The 20154-nt window shown below is 32.4% G+C and overlaps 5 protein-coding genes across 13 annotated transcripts; 2 read left to right on the top strand and 3 right to left on the bottom strand.

The window, feature by feature from the left end:
• Positions 1-434: 434 nt before the first annotated feature.
• Positions 435-5821, bottom strand: LOC132907499 (alpha-soluble NSF attachment protein). The gene is made up of 6 exons (XM_060960669.1): positions 5689-5821; positions 4329-4517; positions 3616-3812; positions 3266-3531; positions 3005-3178; positions 435-2887 (listed from the first exon to the last, which is right to left on the bottom strand). Exons 2-6 carry the CDS (start codon positions 4418-4420, stop codon positions 2738-2740), a joined length of 879 nt encoding a protein of 292 aa, XP_060816652.1. The 5' UTR covers positions 4421-4517; positions 5689-5821; the 3' UTR covers positions 435-2737.
• On the top strand, positions 4649-7559 carry LOC132907508 (meiosis-specific with OB domain-containing protein). The gene is made up of 8 exons (XM_060960681.1): positions 4649-5058; positions 5173-5304; positions 5691-5959; positions 6171-6393; positions 6467-6580; positions 6700-6859; positions 6935-7142; positions 7232-7559. The coding sequence occupies exons 1-8, from the start codon at positions 4938-4940 to the stop codon at positions 7430-7432; spliced, it is 1428 nt and encodes a 475-aa protein (XP_060816664.1). The 5' UTR covers positions 4649-4937; the 3' UTR covers positions 7433-7559.
• A 141-nt stretch (positions 7560-7700) lies between these two features.
• On the top strand, positions 7701-9510 carry LOC132907495 (uncharacterized). The gene is made up of 6 exons (XM_060960658.1): positions 7701-8061; positions 8139-8351; positions 8420-8601; positions 8677-8860; positions 8933-9104; positions 9183-9510. Exons 1-6 carry the CDS (start codon positions 7816-7818, stop codon positions 9293-9295), a joined length of 1110 nt encoding a protein of 369 aa, XP_060816641.1. The 5' UTR covers positions 7701-7815; the 3' UTR covers positions 9296-9510.
• On the bottom strand, positions 9098-11106 carry LOC132907501 (uncharacterized). The gene is made up of 5 exons (XM_060960671.1): positions 10421-11106; positions 10138-10352; positions 9975-10047; positions 9799-9885; positions 9098-9662 (listed from the first exon to the last, which is right to left on the bottom strand). The coding sequence occupies exons 1-5, from the start codon at positions 10648-10650 to the stop codon at positions 9467-9469; spliced, it is 801 nt and encodes a 266-aa protein (XP_060816654.1). The 5' UTR covers positions 10651-11106; the 3' UTR covers positions 9098-9466.
• LOC132907496 (uncharacterized) lies at positions 10856-20151 on the bottom strand. Of its 9 annotated transcripts, none has more exons than XM_060960661.1 (7): positions 19841-20060; positions 18618-19735; positions 16396-16617; positions 15299-15474; positions 14304-14462; positions 13457-13805; positions 12674-12841 (listed from the first exon to the last, which is right to left on the bottom strand). In XM_060960661.1, the coding sequence occupies exons 3-7, from the start codon at positions 16583-16585 to the stop codon at positions 12681-12683; spliced, it is 1035 nt and encodes a 344-aa protein (XP_060816644.1). In that variant the 5' UTR covers positions 16586-16617; positions 18618-19735; positions 19841-20060; the 3' UTR covers positions 12674-12680. The 9 variants fall into 9 exon arrangements, with proteins under 9 accessions (XP_060816650.1, XP_060816644.1, XP_060816645.1 ...); XM_060960662.1 differs by having other exon boundaries at positions 18618-18884; positions 19852-20060; XM_060960667.1 differs by lacking the exons at positions 12674-12841; positions 19841-20060 and adding an exon at positions 10856-10963 and having other exon boundaries at positions 18618-19834.
• Positions 20152-20154: the final 3 nt, after the last annotated feature.

The following is a 20154-nucleotide window of genomic DNA, read 5'->3' as shown; positions in this document are numbered from 1 at the left end:
CGAAATGTTTTACATAACACATACAATATATATACATCAAAGTCTTTTATAATAAATATTCAAATATGTACTTTCACGAATCACTATATGTTCTATTTAATATCCGACTTTAATTATTAAATTTCGCTTTTAAAAGGAGCTTTGGTATTTTTAATTTGTTTTATTGTAACTTATAAAGTGAAGATACAACGATTGATGATACAGACAGCAACTTCAAATTTGTATTCAATTATTTTTATTTACAAAGTAAATCTATCGTAGTATGCGACCAACTATATGTAATACAATATGAAGACAAACTACAACTTTATTTGCTCACTGATATTCGCTACGCACTTCGCAAATTTTTATATAAAAAGAAATCTACACATGCTTTGAACAATTAATTTCGTGGAATTTTCTGAATGACATATAGAACGCTATTATATTGTCTATTTTACTAACATTCCGCCTGCCATTAAAGTTGCATATAATGCTCGATCATTTTATGGAATATTGTTTAAGACACTTTATAAAATGGTATTTGATTACTAAATACTTTTTTTGTAGGGTATGATATCGTTTTTTTTATTATTTGTTACGGGGTTATAACTTCTCAAGCATGTTAATATTGCCACTAAAATATTCTATCATGTGGTGCTGTTAATATAATTGTTATTAGGTCTTTAACAATGCGGTTATCAGTTTACAAACGCAATAATGTAAATCAAATTACGTAATTCCATTTTAATCATCAATACATAAACTAAATATGCAATAACGGACGTACGTATATGTATATATAAATAAATTTCTACATGCACGACAGAAACTTAATTTCTGTTTCTTTCAAGTCCCTTTCATAAGAGTTATACGTATCCAGAGTACTCACACCATACATACGTACATGCTAATTCTTTCCACTATACGACTGAAGTAAATTAACTAAAGTAACGAAGTAAATTTTTAATAATATTTCACGAACAGAAAGATAAAGAACGCATAAACACACTTTTTCTCATCACCGTGTCAATCACGCATAGTTGTAATTAAATTTTATAAATTTTTTACGAACACATTGGATGAAATGTCTTGCTTAAATTTAGTTATATTTACTTTTAGAGTTTTCAAAAAAATGCATCTGATATACGCAGTTTAATATTACAATACGTAGAATATATTAGAGAATCTGAATGCCATTAATTAACTCACAGATTTTAGAGAAACAAGCACTGATCATATGAATAAGTTATTCATTACCTATCGATTAATAATTACAATTGTTAAACTAATATGTGTGTGTGTGTGTGTGTGCGTGTGTGTATATAGATAAATGTGTACAAAGAATAAATAAATTTTTTTTTATTCAACGAATTTTCTTATACAGTTCGAAAAAAATAATATAGCATTAACTACGTGCATCGAAAGTTACATTTCTTTTTTTCGTAATGCTTATGAAGTGCACGCTTCGTTACTTTCTGTGCATGCAGAAGTATTTATTTTCTATTCCTACTTAACAATAGAATATTTATATATATATATGTGTATCTGATAAATGTATTCAAACAATGTAACTTGTTTTAAATATGAAATGCTGTAGTAAATTCCCGACGTACAATTGATTAAATAACAATAAATTAACGGTGAAATAAATTAAAAATTTATACAATGACAATCGCTTTTTTTAATCACTAGTACCAGCTATTTCGAATCTACATATCTCTAAGTACAAATATACATTGACAAAATCGGTTTTCAACAATAAGAAAGTACCAACAAATATCGATCTTAACCAAAAAGGATGAAAAGAAGAAAAAGAGAAGAAACTATATTTACACTTAAATGCATGTCATGATCATTTTCCAACATTATGAATCATATGTTCCATCCATTTTATAAATTATTAAAATATCATAACAATACTATATACATACACTTAAAGTTTCAAATTAAATAAAATTCTGTGAAAATCAAGGTTTAAGAAAAGAAAGAAAATTTGATATTAACGTAAAATACATTAAATCCATAAGAAGATAATATGCATACCATATTCATTATTCTGACACTCTGGCAGTGTAAAGATAACAACTGACAATCTATCGTTTTGTTTTAACAATTCCAGGCGAAACATAAGCTATAACTTTTTTTTGTAACTACAAAATCTTATTTGTTATTGTTAATAATTATTCCAAATTACTGATAATAAATATCAATAACCGCTCAAAAATATAATATACATATATATATATATATATATATAAAACTGCACCACATTATTCTACTAAAACGACTAAACTCATAGAAAACAATTGTTTTCGTCCCAATAGTTCATCGCAATCGCAGGCGGTAAAATGAAGTTGTACAAGCTGTGGCTTTTTGGCAAGCTATTTATGTATTTGTAGATATGATAATGCCAACAAAGTTCTGATACTATGTATTTATAGATTTAATTGTATGCCTTGTATATCGGCATCGTAAATGAACTATTAATGTCCATAGAATATTTGAAGTTCACTTTCTCTTTTTCGTTTATACTCTTTTCATGACAATATTCTATTAGTAACGTGATAACTTAAGTGATGAAACATGTAACAGTTGCCAAGAGAGCAAGGAGATGTTATGAAAAATATATTTGGATATAAAAACGAAACTACTTTACAAGTTCCACTGAAAGCAGGATATGATTTAAAAAAGAATACATATAGAGTTGGATTAATAATATCATCGACAGGAAATAGCGCAAATTAGGAACAACCGATCAGCGTAGATTTGGATTAACGTCAACTTGCTTTTTAATACGTAATAATACTGTCGTGTACCATTGATCCAATCGCGAAATCGAATCGTATTCCTTTACCGCTTCTGTAAAACCTTCGAGATTTTCGTCCTCAATGTGTTCTATTAGTGTCTGAAATAAAGGTTAAAACATCTACCATATCAGAGTATAATATCGAGTTTCTTTTAAACAAGGAAGATTTTATGATATCTACTTAACAGAATATAAATAACAGAATATATTTTGTACCTTTATCAATTTGTATTCTCTAGAATCCTGGAATGCAGGATATTGTTCCTGATAACGTTCAATCGCGTGTTGTGCGTTCAATGTATCAACACACAAGTGACATAGTGCTGCCCGGAAAAAGTATTCCTTCGCGCTGTATTTTAACAGAGAACTTTCTAAAGATGCAGATGCAACCTGTAGAATAAAATAAAACAAAGCTTTATAATCTCTTCTTTTTTTTATCGCAATTCCGATTATTATTATTAAAGGAACATAGCTTACCTGTTCATAAATTTGTATAGCCTTTTCATAATTTTCAAGTTGAGCAGCATACTGTGCAACTTTCAAAAGACATTTATTGGCAGAGGAATTGCTCTCCTCTCCACGAAAGTAGTCAGCAGCTTGTTCATAATGATGAACTGCTCTCTCAAGATCCATGGCTTCGCTTTCATACATCTCAGCTATACTTTGATGATGCTTGGCTGCCATTGTGAACCGACCCATGTCGGTGTAAATTTCAATAGCCTTTAACAGGCAACTAATTGCCTCTAAAAATATATGCAATCAATTTATTATTGGATTTCATACTCCTTAGCTACAGATACAAGCATTGAAAGTTATTATCACTGTACCGTTTATATCAGATTTCTTGAAAGAATTAGCAGCATCTACATAATTGGTAGCTGCATCGTGACGACTACCAGCCTTGGCATGCAATTCTGCAGCTTCATAGAATGTACTCCCTGCTGAACTCCAATTCTTTGCCATCTTGAACAAGTTTGCAGCACGTTGGTAACATTCTACAGCTTCTTCAACCTTCGATGACCCACTATAATGAGAATATTAAACGTCTCAACAATTAAAATTTAATATCAACGAAATTTATTTGTATCTCAAAATTACTCGACTTCAGCTCGTATATAATACATATTTATTGCACTATGACGCATCTAGTAACAAATATTGTTACATATTAAAAGTACAAAGATAATAAAAAATAAAATAAAAGATAAAAATAAAGAAAATAGACACATCGGAGTAGAACAAAGTGCAAAAATTACATACTTTCGTGATTTTGATACTTGTTATGCTGCACCTTAATTTAGTTTTGACATACTATATCGGTAATGAAATTGCTACGCATAGAGATATACACATGCAAATGCATAGAAATGAACGATTTATTGAATGATCGAAAGAAATGTACTATAAAAGAACAATGTTTTTGCAAAGAAGAAAGGCATAATGTTCATCTTTATCGTAAATCGAAGTAAATAAATAATGCGAATCGAGATTGGAAATTTAGTGGCGGACGAGTTCAAGTAAATCGATGTAGTAAACGTACCCAAATAGAGAACCCAGGAAGCTCTTGGAAGATGCTAGCTTCTTCTCGGCCTCGGCTATTAATTGTAACGCTTTCTGTTCGTTGTCAGCCATGGTTTTCGTTCAATCCTGACACGTAACAGTTTCGAAAATGTCTTAAATCATGAACTTCGCAGGAAAAATCAGCTCCCACTCTGCCGATTCGACGTCACTAAGTCAATGAAAGTGAATCATGTATCATCGCCAACAGGATTGCCAACGTTCGAACATAATCTATTTTAAGCCTAGTTCATAATGATGTTTCGATATCTGCCTTGTTGTAATTGGCTAATAATTTTTCTCCTAATAAATAATATTTAAATATTTTAATTTATGCTAATAATTCTAACAAAAAATATTCTGTCTTCTAAAATAGATAATTATACACTAGAGAGATAAATAACTAGATTAAGTAGATAATAATTAGGTTAGATTCGATTTTCAATTAATTGATATTTTGAATTTAAATATAGTTGGTAACAACAGCGCCAAAAATTATTTTACGTTTGTTTCAGAAGCAAAGTGTTAAGGACAGAGAAAGATTTCAATTTAATAAAGTTAAAAATTATTATCACAATTAAAAACATCAATAATGTCGGGCGTGTGTAAACATGCATTAAAATCTTTGCGTCCTGGAATGCAAAATGCGTTTGTAATCGGCATAATTGTAAACAGTTTTAACATGAAAACGATCGATGCTACACGTACGAGATGTATGAATTTTATTTTTTATTTAAATTGAGTTTAGAAAAACAAACTCAACAAATTTGCGTGGAGAATACTTTTGTCATTTATGTATGGATAGATTAATAAAATTTTAATTTTAGTTAACAATGGTGATCGAGGCGTATGGACATTTACGTTACGCGATTCAAAAGAAGATTCTATAAATGTAACTGTATGGGGCAGTACCCTATTTGTTAGAAGATTAACTTCCACTTTTCATATTGGGAGCGTAGGTTTGTGAAGAATTAATGATTAATGATACATTATTTATACAACATTTGTATTTGAAATTTTACTTGAGCTTGAGCTTGAGCTTGAGGTTCTACTTGTACTTGAATTTGCACTTATCTTGTATTTGTACTTGAACTTGAATTTGAATATTTGAATTTGAATATAAAGAATATTTGAGTTTTTTTAAGTTTAAATATTCGAATTTGAATCTAATTTTGAATATTTGAGTTTGAATTCAAATTTGAGCTAAATAAATCCTTATGCCACAAAATAACTATTTTCTCCCCTATCTATTTTTATTTTTATAATTTTCGACCACTCTCTTTTTTTTAGTTAGTCAATTTATGTCTATTCAATTAAGTTATACATATTTAAATCTAACTTACAGTGGAAGTTATAAATCCAAAAGTGTTGGAGCGACGTTCAGAGGACAGGAACGAGGCGTTTGTACCGTGGGTGTCTAGCTCGTGCAGTCTAACGGTGAACGAGGGCAACTCGCTAGTGCAAATTCATGACGCACCAACACGCGCAGAATATGAACCTTTGCTGATGCTCCCGATTAAGAAGCTGACTGGCCTGCGAACTCTGAAAAGCATTTTTGAAAACTTGGAAGCGCTACGCGATCAATATGTCGACACCTTAGTAGCTGTTACTTTTGTATGCTTTAAATTTAGAAATCATCGGAGGATATCGATGAAATTCTCATTTTATATTTATATCTGCTACAAAGAAATTTCCTTTCCTTTGCATAATTTTTCCAACACAAATATATTTAATTCTAATATCCGAGATAGAAAATATATTTTGAGATTTAAATTTCTATATTATTTTCTTAATTGAAAAATAATGTAAATTTCATGTTTGATAGGTCAGTGATATTCGAAACGCAATAACACGCGACGGAAAGAGTATAAAGTTTCGTAACTTTGAGGCAGTAGACGGATCAACGGACAAAGTAGCGTCCTTAGTACTTTGGGAAAATGAATGGATCGAAAGAGCTGCGTTATGGGAACCAAAACGTATTGTGCTTCTCCTCGTGGATGCTCGTATCGCGTACGATAATTTCAAGAAAAAAACTCTTTTATCTATAGGTTGTAATTCAAAAAGTCAAAGTAGCAGGAAAAGTTTCCATATGATATCATCTATATGTATGTGTATTCACAGCTAGAAAAACAATGATCACCGAGAATCCTGATATACCGCAATGCACAGCCATAAGAAACACGGTGCAGTGTTATGATAATGATATTATGTCTGGAAATTTCGTGACACCAAATCGTAAGAACAGTTATTCACATCTTATAAATTTGTTCATTTACATGTGATTTGTATCGTTTCATGTACTTATAATCGTATATAAAGCTTGGATTAATATTACCCAAAATCCATTTCCACAGCTGATACAATTACAAATGTAATGACCATAAGAGAAATTTCTGAAAAACTGAATAAAAAACCGAAACAAGGAGAAAGGATTCAATTCGCTACGATTTTAAAGGCATACGTAATGGATATAAATGTGGAGACCTTAAGCCCTGGAATACTATCGATTAGATGGTTAATTTATTTTCTTTTTTCTCAATAATCAATATTTTTTAACATAGTAGCTTTATAATTTCTCGTCTCTCTTAGCGCTTTATGTAAGAAAGTCATTGATGATAATCGAGATTCGTGTATGAATCTCGAATGTCCATCAGGCAATGGAACTCGCGTTCCTCTAAACACGATAAGCCTCAATTTAAAAGTCAATTTAAAAGACAACACAGGTTATCTTATTGGCTGTCGATTGTCCGGAGATGCGGCTGAACGTGTTCTTGGTTGCACAGCTAATGAGTTTCAGGTTTTTAAAATTGTATTTAGAATTATAAAATTATATTATTATATGATAATTAGATTTCAATATAACTATCCTTTTGTAAATCTCTTTAGGGAATGATACTTCCTCAACGTACCGAATTAAAGTGGAAATATGCGCTGGAAAAGTGTGACGTACGTTTGCACGTACTTGGTCCTGCAGCCACGTTTCCGAATGCTATATATAATATTCTATCGATTTATCGAATTCAAGAAGACGAAGATGAGGATGAAGATACTGGACTGGTTAACGACCTTGTCTCGAACGACTTTTAAACTTCATTCTTTAACATTCTTAAATATCAATAAAGCATCATTCTTAAATATCATGAAATATATTGAAATTGGCCATTTATAATTTTTTTAATAATTGCATTATCTATAGACATTCCAAACATAACTTTATGTTTTCGAGTCGCATTGTGAAACAATTGGAGGATTTTTAAAAGGAATAATAAATAAAACTACACATTTTGTTATATACACGTATATGACTTCGATCAGCTGATTGCAATCTTCTGATTGGTTACGTTTAAATATCAGCGCTTTATAAACACCGTACAATGAGGCACCACTGTTAAAACCGGTTCTCTGTAAATTAATTTTTATAATTATTGTTTGCATAATTTTTTATAGTTATTCGAATAATTATAAAGAAGATGGAGATAGATGAATCAACTAAAGAAGATACTGTCGAGGTTATTAGGGAAAGTGTGAGAGAATTGGTTCACACGGAAAGAGAGAAAAATCGTACGGAAACATGGAATAAAAATCGTGTGGCTTTAGGAAACATTATGACGAATTCGTCATTTACAACAGAGTTCGTTGTTGAAAAAGCAAAAGCTCTTAAAAAGAGAACATTATCTATCGAAGAGTATGGTCAACTCCAAAACGCTCTCCTTCAGGTTATAATTTAAAGATATATATATCAAATGCATTGTAGTTAATAAGTATATTAACATGACTTTTCATTCTTTATTAGAGCGAGGACAATGTTAATTCTTTTTTAAAAGTGAACAATATCTTATTTGCCTTGGTACGTGATTTATCTAGTAATAATAATGCATTGCAATTATGTGCTGCTAGCTGTTCCTGTAATATAGCACTTGGAAATACTAAAGCATGTACTGCATTAACCAAAAGCATTGGACCATATCTTGTTACAAAATTAGATACTTTAAACTATCCTCTATTGGTAAGTTATAAAATAATCATAATGCTATCACATATGATGATAAAGTTAACGATGTGTTTTCTCATTAGGAAGTTTGTATATGGACGATGGGAAATCTGATTTCGGGAAGCAATAAAGCATTTGAAATTTTCCATGCCCAAGATTGCTTAAAATATATTATATCTCTGATGCATAACTGTGATAAGATAATCGTGCCTTCAGTAGCCTATACAGCCATGCATTATGTGCATATTGGTTTTAAATACATCCAGTAATAACTATTCTTTTTACTTAATTACTTTAAAACTATTTAAAAATATTTCACTAATTGTACAAATGCTTTTAGAGATAATGAGATGATTGAACTTGCTAATGCTACTATAAGAAGAACTCTTTCATTTGAAGATCCATACCTTATTTGGTTGCTAGCATTATTATCTTCGCAACAATCTTGTAACTCCTCTGTATATAATGTAGTACCTTTGATAGTGGATTATTTGTATGAAAATAATACAAACAACTTCACATTTGTGAGCACAGGACTCCATTAATATTAACATATATTTATACTCGACTTATGATATTAATGTTCTTTATTTTAGATTACAGCATGTATAAGAATATTGGCCAATACTGTGCAAGAAACATCCGGACAATTGGCAAAACTTCTATTAGAAAATCCAAAATATTCCCAATCAGATTTAGAGATATTGATCAATAGATTACTTTCATGCCAATATATACATATCAGAAAAGAAACATTATGGTTAATAGGTAATGAGAAATACTTTATTGTTACATTATAAAGATAATAATTTTGTAAATACAGACAAAAATAAATACTTTTTACAGGTAATCTTTATAATCACAATTCTTTTGACATTAAGAGAATGACAGAAAACATCATTCCTCGATTGTCATTCTTGAAACAAGCAATTTTATCTACAACTCAGCAGTATCAATAGGTACTGATTCAACTAATCGAGCAGGAATCGTGTAAGCTTTATAATTATTATATTTACATGTGTATAATATTTATACAACAGTAAATCTCCCTTCCCAATTTCACACTTTATGTTAGCGACGGTATAAAAATATGAAAATTGTTGGTATCACTTTGCAATGTTCTATTCGTTTTAATAATTCATTTGAACAGGAATAAATCGTCGTCCTATTCTTATGGAAGTATGTTTGTCCAGAGTATCCTCTGATACATCCTCAATGCAAGGTACTTTTATTACATTGAAGTATATACGACCCATTACTTGCGCTGTCGGATTCGTCGTAGCTTTCAAACAATGGTACAGCGCCTCGTCACACACACAGTGCGATCTACAAAGGTAAGAACAAAATTCATGTCAAGCACCAATAATCATAAACAGTTCTACGAATTATAACGATTAGTATACGATTATTATTATACAAAACAATTATACGAATACATAAATGAAAACTTATATTTTCTTACTTGGTATATATAGAATAATTGGTGAGATTGTATCGCGTTTGTTGAGCTCGGATTTTTACAGGACAAAGATCATGACTGCGACAACATCTAGAAAAATAAAATATGTCAAAATCTTTGTCGTTTAATCAACCATAATCTTTTCGTAACTCTGATAACTATAATATATTCGCACTGACCTATCAATTTGAGCTTCATGACCTAAATCGTGGTAGTTCTCAGCGATGTCTCCAGTGCCGCACCATTTTGTACCTACCAACGGCGACACCGTTATTAAAGTTTACCTCAGCAGATGTGAATTATAAATACCATACAAAATAACTAGTAATTATAAAAATTTACCTGGCAAGATGCCTGAGAGAAGAGACAACACGCTACCCACACCATGACTACCTTTGTTCTCAGTGTTGGACATTCCAGTGGATAACGTATCGTGCTGGACTTTGTCCAATAACTCGCACTGTTGCATGAGCTTCGTCATTTGCTCGAAGGATACCAGCTGCGGGACTGCAGTTGACGTCAGATTTCTTAAAACTTCATTAGCCTCTTCTTGCTCACTAAAGATACCAATCTAATTTCTTATCCATGCATAAATATTGCTCTAAAACTAATCGAAGATACTTACTATACTTCGATCAGGTTGCAATTATGTAGTTCGTTGTTTGTTCCGAGATCGACCACCGCCACAGTCTGGTCATAGTAATAAACAGCTCTAATCTCGTTTCTGTTGTACGCGTTAATCCTCGGAACAATACCATTCAGTCCTTTGAAAGGATTTTTGAAGAATATCGGCTGCTGAACACTATTAGAGCTGATGGTCACAACCAAGAAGAATATCCAACTCGTGGAGATCATGTCTATCCTTTAATCCGTGCTGCACTAAGAATATTAATCTTTCAGCATGATCTTTTTAATCACATCCTCGGGATTTTCATACCGGAAATTGTTATCATTCGTGTGACAAACGGAGGAAAGAAAAATTGCAAAATCGGTGCAGGGGAAATACGTATTGCATCGTCAATTCTATCAAAGTGTACCTCGCTTATAAATGGAATCGATCCTCATCGCCTTGAATTCTGAATAAGAAATGTTTCTGTAGTTTTAATTTATTCGAACGATTATTTCAATCGCGGTCACCTTCGAGGATTTCCCTTTCTAATTACGGCTACTGCAAAATGGTACCAATTATTATTAGAGGATTAGCATTAAAGTTTCTTCACTCCATTATTAGAAACAGATATGGGAATACCTATGATCATTTGCTTTATTGTTTCACGGAAACATTTCAATGTCAAAGCGTGGTATTTAAAAGGAAAAGAAACATTCAAATAAACCAAATAAAGACACTGAACTTATCAAAGAAAAGGGACAAACCTATCAGATATTACGTGGCGGTTTACAATGAAAACACAATACCAAGAATTACATAACTTGTAGATAAAGTTTAGCATGGGAAAGAATAGAAGTGAATATTGAACTCGTTTCAAAACATATATACCAACTAATTACATAATTTAAAATTCAGCAAGATTTTTCGTACACACATTTGCTTACATATTACGGTAACATATTATATATTCCTTTAATTATATACTTTCCATTGCAATGTTACAATACATATTTTACCTGCTTTCTAAAAGTTGTCAACCCTAAAGTGACCATACCTGACCGGTCTTTTCCATCCTTTTCATTCTTGAGGTTTCAGTTGCATGGTGGTTACACTCTTGAGGAAAACGAGAAGCACACTATAAGTTTGAATTTTCCACACACAACTATGAAGACATAAGATCCAGATATATAAAGATTCAATGTACCGTCGCTCTGAACTATGCGTTTGACATATCTATAATGCACGCAGGTAGAATCTGGAAGTTGAGCGTTGTTGCCGGTAGAATCAGGATTCGTGTAGAACTCGATAAGTTTCTGAAAATCTGAACGGCCCCAAGCTGAGCTGGTGGGACGGCGTGTGGTGAGAATCGCGCCCTCCCCACCTCGACTTATCGATCTAGAGAATTTGCAGGTACATACCTGCTGAGGCCCCTCCATTCTCGTTCTTTTATCAACACGAGCTGTATAAAGTACTCACTAACTGACCGATGAACAACGATATATCTGTATCCCACATGGGGGGGACCCAGATTCGAAAAGACTAGGACGAAGAAAGTAGGACAAAGAGTAAAGAATTGTCTGACTACTAAACATGGCTAATTTCAACGGAATGTCTCCGTGGATCTCGAAAATCTCTATGTAATTTCATTCGAACATTGAAACAAATTGAAGATCACATGTAAAACACATGATAAGTCACGTTTATCGTATATGTTGTCAAACATCAAAACTATCTTTACATTTGATTTTCGGATTAAAAATGTGATTTTATTATTCTCCCGGGCATTTAAAATGTACTAATAATATTAATCATATATAGACTAATATTAATTAAGTTAAACCAACATAACAACTAAATTAATGTTATTCTTTATAAAATACTATAGACTTATCACGTATTTTTAAAAGGTTTATATCGTCGAATTTAATTGTAAGATAAACAAAAATGGACTTATCATATTTTTCCCGTGTGATCTTCAATTAGAAAGTTTCTATTTTTCTAATGCATTTATTATCTTCAATTTAAATGATTCCACGAGAGTAATTATACGACGATTAAAAGTGATTAAAAAATCGTTAAAAATACATGTAAAAAAGATAGAAAAGAATGTTCATTGGTACGTTAGTTTCTTTGTTTCATTTAAGAATTGAACGCGAGCTTAGAAACTCTGTAGCTGACCGTAGCACACCTATAAATATCGATAAACGTGCAATTTACGAGAGCCTAAGGTCAATGTATGGACAGAATTGATACATTGATATGCGGTAATTTCTCGTTAAGATTGACTCGATTTCAAGGGCTGCTGCTCGTGAGCGGACGCGTTCGTCTTTGAAGCCGCGTTCACCGGGTACTGGTTTCCAATCCGGGTAGTGCTCAGCGTGATACTAATAGGCGTAGCGTTCGAAAGTTGCTGCCGAACCGGACATTGTCGGTAGCCTGGAATTGGGAATGTATGAATACATTGAACAGATATACGATCAGCAGTGTAATGTTAATGAAGTCATTAACCCCTCGACGATCTGTCTGACTTGCATAGATTGCATATTTTATATCTATTGTCAAAGTCAATAACGAATAGCGCGAATCTGTACATAAAGCAGAGTATTGAAGAGTAAATTAAAAAACGTTACGATAAAGACAGAAAAAGAAGGAAATGTATGCATGTATGCAGATCTTAGACTTCGACCAGACGTAATTTTCCCGTCTAATGTTTACAATAAGGATGTTTATGCATTTATGAAAAGTTCAAATGTGTCAAAATTTATGCAATATGTAAAAATATACAAAATATTCAAAGTACTCGTTATAATGTTTAGCATCTTAAATTTCTTTTCTCTAAATTCTATTTAGAATTCTCCATTTCATCCAATTATATTCATAAAAATATTAAATTGTATAAACATCCACAGTCCATTTATGTCTCTCAAAATTATTTTTTGAAAGACAAGAAATGTGTTTTTCATCTGTAACCTTCATATATCAGTTCAAAATATTTGTTGGATAAAGCGATCATCGAGTAGCCTCGTTTAACACACAAGGAAATATGTCTACCGGCATGATGAGGGCCGGAACAATGACAGCAGATAGGATTGTTTCGAGGCCTGGGACAAAACTCAACGCTGTGAGGCTCCCCGCATCGAACGCAACGTGGCAGATGTCTACAGTTGGCAGCCATGTGCCAGAAACCCTGGCACCGATAACACTGAAGCACACCATCTCCCGTTTGGAAGTTGGATGTCTCAAGAAAGTTGCTGACTATTCCCGGTCCTGCCTGCAGCGGTCCACCGGCATTTCCGGTTCCTCCGCGCCACCAACGTTCTGGGATGGCACTGAATCGAGCCGCACCGAAGAAGTCCAGTCCTTGACGCAACAATAGCTCGTAATGCCCGGCGTCCAGCACCTGAGAAGAATATTTTAATCAGTTCCGATTTTATCTTGCTAATGACTAGGCGATACAACTTCCTGGCTGTCTCTCTTAGATATTTATGAAAGAACTTGTTGAGCCATTACATCTGTGTGATTTTATTTCTTTTATTGCAAAATTTTATTTCTGTTTATTGCAATAAACAAAATTATATATATGTATATATACTTTATATACGAAGTTATATAATATTGTCTATAAAAATCTATATTTTCTCATTAAATATCTATTCGATGATCATTTCAATTATTGCAATAAATAGCTTTAAAATGTAATCAAAATTGCTTTAAAATATTTATACTGAAAGTTATTTAATGATCATTGCACAGATCATCGTGGTATCGAACTAACGTTTAATGTTTAAATTCACCGAATTATCGTACGACGTGGCTGATTAAAATTACGGGGCTTTTAACGAAAATGTATGTATTTTCCCTTTCTTTCTCGTATCACCATTTCGCCAACGGTAATTACCTCGACGCGTATATATTGTCGCCAACGTTCAACACTTCCTGTCGTGATTCCCTGTTTCGTCAACGCGGAGTTAATATCTTGCAATGGAATGGCCCAGGGTACATCACGAAGAAGAACCGCCTGTCTATAACGAGAGTCCTTTGCTGAGAATCGAGCCACCTGATTGGAAAAAATACAATGTAATTAATTGAAAAGAATACAAAAGACAGGAATGAAAGAGGAGAAAGGAATAAATAGGCAAATAAAATATTCACGACATCGTCTAAGCGATCAGAGATTTGGTGAGACAAGCTTACGTTATCTCACTTTCTTGCATAAGAGAAAGTGTAGAGGAAAGCGGCCGATTACAACGTGAAGTAACATTTATATGGTAATGTTATACGCGATTTACTGTTGAATTTGTACATTTGCATAGTTACTCTTCAATGCGGAGAGAAAAGTGTGATATCAAAATTTTATACCTGGATAATTATTAAGGAAATTGGAAGAATTACAAGTATTGTATATATATATATATATTTCTTTATATTTTTAAATATAACACGTTCACTCCACTTTCAATTCGTTTTGGATCTAACAGAGTACATAGTTTCACGATATATACACGATGTCGAATATTTTATTAAATTTTCATCAATTATGTAAACAATATAGAAATAAAATATGACGGTGCACAATGTATAGCAATTATTTATACATCACGTATATTTATGCAAATTTGTAAAGAAGAACGCTATAACCTGGACATTTCTTTATATTTTTGTATACTATCTGTATTGTATCTGTATACTATTCTGTATACTATCTGTATTCTGTACATTTCTGTATCTTTAAGTTTTCTATATATTCGAGCAGCAATAAACACGTTAACTATAGTTTTGCATTACCCATCGATTTTCACCATTTAAATGTAACTGCAATACAAGATTGTTAACATAGAGTAAAGTATTGCTAACTAGGAACATATTTACATCTACTACATTTATTGTATCTACTTGTACGGGTCCTTCGAAAATACGCGCCAAATCGCCACGCTGCAACAGTTTCTCTGCGTCAGCTTCGCGTGTGAACGCAGCAATCAGGCCACACGGTGTTTCAGACACGTGCCAGGCTGCCAATGGATCGGACGCGTGGATCACATCTTCTAGGTTGGAACGTAGCAGCTCGCCACCTGGCATAACTTATTCGTCAACTCTAACAACATCTAAACATCTACCGTCAAGGGGGACTAATATCGTAAAACTATTTATTGCGGCATGTTTTGAGAAGCATTTCTCAAATACGAGGTAGAACTGATACACTCTGACGTAACAGTATATCGATTGCATAATTTCAGTTATCGTATCGAAGGAAAGAAACATACAATACCTGCAAAAAGTATTTGCACGTATTCTTATTTCCCCATAAATATCATTTTTACGATATTAAATTTTTGCAGTCATATGCTAGTACAATCAAATGATACGAAATTTAATTATTTAGATATAATTACTTAGTATATGCGCAGGCAAAGTTGTAGGCACCTTTCATAAATATATAATGCGTGTTATGTGAAACATTTTGAAAATTCGTTGTATTGGTCAAGTTTGAAATAAATCTGAAAATGTATGTAAAAATTGCAAGATATTTAGTCTAAGCATTTATTTTACAGGGACCACAAAAGTATTTAAACGATCCGTTACATAAATAAATCTCAATGTTCAACAGGACCATTTTTAACATTTATCACAATAAATAAGTATATACTTAAGATAGTTATTTATGCTGTGTGCCAATTTTTTTAAGATATTTATTGCAAATATCTTGTAACTTTTAGGTACATTTTCAGATTGGTCTGAAATTTCACCAATATAGTCATGATAGTCTCGTTACAGTACTAATAAAATTTCAAAATGTGTAACTCATATAATATAGACATACAATGCTTAAATACCTTGGTAAGCCAAAGTAAATTCTCTAGTAAATATAATGATGTGTAAATACTTCTTGCAACTACTGTACAAATTTTAGGCACATTATATATTATAAATGTATGTGTGGCTATTTATACAAGTGGAAGATATGCTAAATAAAGAAGTAGGCAATTTGCCACCTGGTATTCCTTGCACTTGACCTTGCGGTCCGACGGCACGCGAGATATACAGAGAACACGTGAACTCTTCTTGACAGGAAACACGTGCTCGATTGTCGCAAACGTTATTCGATGAGGTATTCGGTCCCGTGACCGTAGTCTGCATCATTGTCTCGTCTCTTCTATTCTTCTGGGGGCATTCCTCTTCCATTCTGTGCACCTTGTGCACTATTGAAAATACTCCTAAAAATAAAATCAATATAGGCCTCTGTCTCTTAATAATTAATACATAATTGGACTGCAATTGTTTATGCAATTTTATATTTTTGTGGAATAAAGGAATAGTGGAATAGGAATAGGACTAAAGGAATAGAACCTATACAAAGATTTGTTCCAGTCATTAAATATTATAACGAGAAATTATATTTTCAATTATATTTTAAGTTAATTATATTTTGGATATTTTATATATTTTTACATGTTATATACATTTTTATACCTCTAAATTTTCCATAAATGCATAAACATCTGCGGTCTACTAATAATAAATAGTATTCGACCAACGGAAGTCGTAAATTCCCGTTACAATTACATAATCGACACCGCGAAATGATCGATCCTTTATTTCGTTTAGAATAATAGAAGTGGTTGAACTGATTATAACACTGAAGTAACAGATTACAATATATACTTTATTCCAACAATTTTGTAGACATAGACAGTTACGCAGATATAAGCTAAACAAATGACTAAGACAATAAGTTAGTAATAAGATGAATAACTAAGACAACAAGTTAACAATAAGTTAAACAAATGACAAATGATCTAAGGTTGATAAATCAGTCAAGACATTGACTGGTCAAAGCTAGTGAAAAACTAGTCAAGAGATGTTGACTGATCTAAAGATGGAAAGTAAAGTTCGGTGATAATGCTGTCGTAGAGGAAAATTATTGCCGAGTATTGGTCGCCCCAACACCGGTTGCCAAGGATGAAAATGACCGTTGAACATGAAAAGAGCTGACCATCCCCTTTTTTACCTAATGAAACAATAACCATAAGGAACGTCTCAACCTGAATATATTTTATAACAATGGAAGGCCCTAACAATAAGATACGAATGGTCGGTTTTATGACGGTTCCTTAGAATTAGTACTAGTATTAGTATCAGTAGTAATACAGTCACCGGACTGTATTTTTCTTTAGACTATAGAATAAAATAGAATGTTTCAAAATTTGTATCGCATCCGTTATTAAAAATGTTCTCTTGTATAAAAGTTTGCTTTTTAAAAAAGTGGTTTGAAACACGTGTCTTGAAAAGATAATAACTCATACTGATCATTAGATTGCGGATTTTTATGCATTTATGGGTAATTTGAAGATACATAAATGTACAAAATGTGAAAAGTGAAATGTAAAAAATATTCAAAGCGAGACATTATAACATTTAATGGGACAAAGAAATTCTCACGTAGGTTCCACTTCTTTAGTTATGTTGAAATATAAAATTACATAAAAATTAGGAGTCTACTGATTATATATACTAATTGTACTGATCAAATTTGATATCTCATTATATACAATGGCAAAATTGAAATTTCAAAATGTTTCGTACAACACGAATGATATATTCACGAAATATTTTTGCAAGTGTTCGAATGTTTTCGTGAACCGTATATCGCAGTGTTTTGACGAATATAAATTTCTTTTCAAGGTATACGAACTTTTCGAGATACATATGTACATATATGGTACAATAAATGAATACACGTACATATACATATGTGTATAAATGCACACGCATAGAATTAGTACGGAACGCGTGCACGATAGCCACGTGTATAGAAACGACTTTACCGGCAGATTTGCGCGCGATTGCCAACTAATAGGAGCAACATGTTAATTGTTGGTAATGAAATCACTCGTACAAGCATTCGATGGAATGCAAGGTTATAATTACATATTTCGCAATACGCGCGCGCGCATCTAAATATACGAATGCACAAAATTGTAGAAAACGATTAAATGTTGAGTTCCGATTTGTTTGTTTATTCGCTATGACTCGACATATTCGTCTAATGCGAGATATCCGATTTTTAATGCAATTAAAAGCATACGATTTGACATTGAAGCTTTCACAATCGGTGGCAGTACGCGTGCCAATTTCCTTTCACTTGCTCGTTTAACCGATTACCGTTTTTTAGCCACTTTGCACCGTGCCAAAGATTACGACGACGTTGAATCACCTTAGACGTTTATCCTGCAGCTCGTATTTTTGGAAAAGGAAGTCCGGGCGAAAGAAGACATGGCCCAATGCTGGCGCCATTAATTAGCCTCTTTCACGATCACAACAATATCGACTCTCTTTTTTCTGAACTATATATGTATGTTTATTACCGCTTTTTCATCGACGTTTAATCTTTTCGATCATTCTTCTTCAAAAAGTTAATCCTCCAAAATTCATCGTGTTTCCTTCTCTATTAATGTATACTATCATGTATTGCATATACATCCTTGTAAAAAAGAAATATCGATTTGTAACATTGATTCAATTCTAATGCGAATATAGCGTAAGGTAGGATTATTTGAGTGCTAGAATATTTGGGTTAAGTTAAGCAATTTGCCTTTTAATTTGCAAAATTCCGTTGCGAACAAATTTTTAAGCGACTTACGTTTGAGAACAGACTACTTAATTTGTTATAAATGGCGTGATAAACGGTGAAATATATTGTACAAATTGACAGCTTGATAGCCATAACTTTCCACGAGGATATTTCCATTACACATTAAAAGGCAACAAGTTCGTACAGTTAATATTAGTATCTCAATTATAATTATTATAATTCAATAGAATATGTATACTTAATTTCTGTTATTTTAATTATTTCGTTGTCATATTCCAACAATACTAGAATCCTTTTTATGTATGTATATATTATACAAAACATTTTGAAATCACATTAGCATATCTCATAAGTGATTATATTGGCGAAATTTCGTCGCAAAAATCACCAAAGTATTTAAACAGACAATTATTCACTATATTAATTACCTGCTATATGTAATAGAACTATCACTTTAGCATTAATTGCATATTTAAGACTACTATTCATAATGTATACTAATTTTTCACTAAGTTTGTATTTGTAATAAATGTCTTACAAAGACTTTCATATACATTTTCAGATTGGTTTCAAATTATACTATTATAATCACGATAATCGTATCTCATTGCAATACTAATGAAATTTCAAAAAATTCCGTATAATCTATATAATATATTCATAAAAAAAATTCCATGACAAGTGTTCGAATACTTTCTTCTTGTTCTTTCAAATAAGATGCATAAATATCCGCAATCTACCTATAATATATAATAAGTTTAATTATTCTATACAAAATACAGTGTCGAATTTTAAAATACTGAAATTCAAATAACCCAAACCGAATCAAATAACCCAAACCTTACCCTATGCATACGATCTTAGTATGAGCAAATTGGCTCAGAAAATCTTTGCAATTCTTGAGTCGAGCATCTTAACTGATAACGCGCCTGGCACAAAAAATAAGCTCGATTGCTGTGTAACGGTTTAGGAGTTGATCCGTGGAGAATATCGCGAAATCACTGTAAGCAACAAGTATAAAAAGGAAAAAAAAGGAATTAGCGCGGTCTCGCTATCTGGTGCGCGCTAGACACTTACTTTTACCATCGTTTCTAAGTGGTGGTTGTCGCTGGTGGTTGGATGGCGGAGCATCGCGGCAGCATATGCGCACGAAGACGAC

This window comes from Bombus pascuorum, chromosome 5 (genome assembly GCF_905332965.1).
Source record: "Bombus pascuorum chromosome 5, iyBomPasc1.1, whole genome shotgun sequence".
Classification (NCBI taxonomy): domain Eukaryota; kingdom Metazoa; phylum Arthropoda; class Insecta; order Hymenoptera; family Apidae; genus Bombus; species Bombus pascuorum.
Note: the sequence above shows the minus strand (reverse complement) of the source record. Positions and strands in the feature narration are given on the sequence as shown.

What these genes read in the sequence shown, in the direction of transcription:
- LOC132907499 (XM_060960669.1), bottom strand. Translation starts at nt 4,420, where the DNA reads ATGGCTGACAACGAACAGAAAGCGTTACAATTAATAGCCGAGGCCGAG. An exon ending in TTCCTGGGTTCTCTATTTGG is followed by an intron (nt 3,813 to 4,328) that starts GTACGTTTACTA and finishes TTCTCATTATAG; the next exon opens with TGGGTCATCGAAGGTTGAAG. An exon ending in CTATACAAATTTATGAACAG is followed by an intron (nt 3,179 to 3,265) that starts GTAAGCTATGTT and finishes TTTATTCTACAG; the next exon opens with GTTGCATCTGCATCTTTAGA.
- LOC132907508 (XM_060960681.1), top strand. Translation starts at nt 4,938, where the DNA reads ATGTCGGGCGTGTGTAAACATGCATTAAAATCTTTGCGTCCTGGAATG. An exon ending in TTTTCATATTGGGAGCGTAG is followed by an intron (nt 5,305 to 5,690) that starts GTTTGTGAAGAA and finishes TCTAACTTACAG; the next exon opens with TGGAAGTTATAAATCCAAAA. An exon ending in GGAATACTATCGATTAGATG is followed by an intron (nt 6,860 to 6,934) that starts GTTAATTTATTT and finishes CGTCTCTCTTAG; the next exon opens with CGCTTTATGTAAGAAAGTCA.
- LOC132907495 (XM_060960658.1), top strand. Translation starts at nt 7,816, where the DNA reads ATGGAGATAGATGAATCAACTAAAGAAGATACTGTCGAGGTTATTAGG. An exon ending in CTTTAAACTATCCTCTATTG is followed by an intron (nt 8,352 to 8,419) that starts GTAAGTTATAAA and finishes TTTTCTCATTAG; the next exon opens with GAAGTTTGTATATGGACGAT. An exon ending in ATACAAACAACTTCACATTT is followed by an intron (nt 8,861 to 8,932) that starts GTGAGCACAGGA and finishes TCTTTATTTTAG; the next exon opens with ATTACAGCATGTATAAGAAT.
- LOC132907501 (XM_060960671.1), bottom strand. Translation starts at nt 10,650, where the DNA reads ATGATCTCCACGAGTTGGATATTCTTCTTGGTTGTGACCATCAGCTCT. An exon ending in TGCAACCTGATCGAAGTATA is followed by an intron (nt 10,353 to 10,420) that starts GTAAGTATCTTC and finishes TGGTATCTTTAG; the next exon opens with TGAGCAAGAAGAGGCTAATG. An exon ending in AATTATTCTATATATACCAA is followed by an intron (nt 9,663 to 9,798) that starts GTAAGAAAATAT and finishes TTACCTTTGTAG; the next exon opens with ATCGCACTGTGTGTGTGACG.
- LOC132907496 (XM_060960663.1), bottom strand. Translation starts at nt 16,585, where the DNA reads ATGGAAGAGGAATGCCCCCAGAAGAATAGAAGAGACGAGACAATGATG. An exon ending in TCAAGTGCAAGGAATACCAG is followed by an intron (nt 15,475 to 16,395) that starts GTGGCAAATTGC and finishes AAGTTATGCCAG; the next exon opens with GTGGCGAGCTGCTACGTTCC. An exon ending in TTCCGGCCCTCATCATGCCG is followed by an intron (nt 12,842 to 13,456) that starts GTAGACATATTT and finishes TCCCAATTCCAG; the next exon opens with GCTACCGACAATGTCCGGTT.